Source organism: Aptenodytes forsteri, unplaced genomic scaffold (assembly GCF_000699145.1).
Source record: "Aptenodytes forsteri isolate BGI_AS27 unplaced genomic scaffold, ASM69914v1 Scaffold241, whole genome shotgun sequence".
In the NCBI taxonomy this organism is placed as follows: domain Eukaryota; kingdom Metazoa; phylum Chordata; class Aves; order Sphenisciformes; family Spheniscidae; genus Aptenodytes; species Aptenodytes forsteri.
In genome coordinates, this window is record NW_008795252.1 from 5,134,284 (window position 1) to 5,135,234 (window position 951).

Sequence of the window (951 nt, forward strand, 5' to 3'; positions counted from 1 at the left end):
TATGTGCTTTTGCTACACTGTTTCATAAGGTAAAATCGTGTTTTGTTTAGTCTTTGGGCCAGGAGTAATACAAAATAAGGTTCAAAACTTAAAAATGTTGTATTGTTCTTACTAGTGTTTTTCTTATTATCCAATAGAAAAAAAAAAAGGTAGTTTAAAGGAATTAATGAATTATAATAAATTGGGATATCTGCGGTAAGATACAAGTATTTAACAGAAAGTGATATTTATAAATAGTTAGGGCCTAATTGTAACCAACTACAAAAGTAAATAGATAAAAATAATATTCCCCTTAGTTATTCTGTATCAGAATTCCTGGATTTCAGGACGTAAAATTACTAGGATATGTAGACTGAAGGAGAAGGTTAGAATTATAATAAATTGGGATATCTGCGGTAAGATACAAGTATTTAACAGAAAGTGATATTTATAAATAGTTAGGGCCTAATTGTAACCAACTACAAAAGTAAATAGATAAAAATAATATTCCCCTTAGTTATTCTGTATCAGAATTCCTGGATTTCAGGACGTAAAATTACTAGGATATGTAGACTGAAGGAGAAGGTTAGAGAACACAAAATGAAAGTGATGCCACTGATGGAAAATATGTAACTTATACAACACAAAAAATAGTATAGCAAGGAAAAACTCTTGTATCTGTATAGTCTCTGCAAAGCCTGGAATGCAACAGTCTCTGCAAACGTACATACCCATTTGACAGCCCACATTCCAGAACTCTTGAGGATTATAATTTGAAGAGTTCGTTCTTGTTCCCTTGGGGTAGATTCTTGTAATGAATCTTGAAGTATGTGAAACAAACTCTTTAGCTGAAAAACAAAATGATAAAACCTTGGTAAGAAAAACTTTATTAATGAAGACATCCTATTTGAATAAATAATAATAAAATATAATAATCTGATCCAGCAATTTTTCTTTTTTTTTTTTTTTACA

General features: G+C 29.8%; 1 protein-coding gene across 1 annotated transcript in view; it reads right to left on the bottom strand.

Annotated features, from left to right (window-relative positions):
- PLCZ1 (phospholipase C zeta 1) overlaps positions 1–951 on the bottom strand; it is a 54,350-nt gene that overhangs the window by 20,414 nt on the left and 32,985 nt on the right. The window contains exon 9 of the mRNA XM_009278994.2: positions 711–827. Within this exon, the coding sequence (XP_009277269.1) occupies positions 711–827 (117 nt within the window). The remainder of the gene's footprint in view (positions 1–710; positions 828–951) is intronic.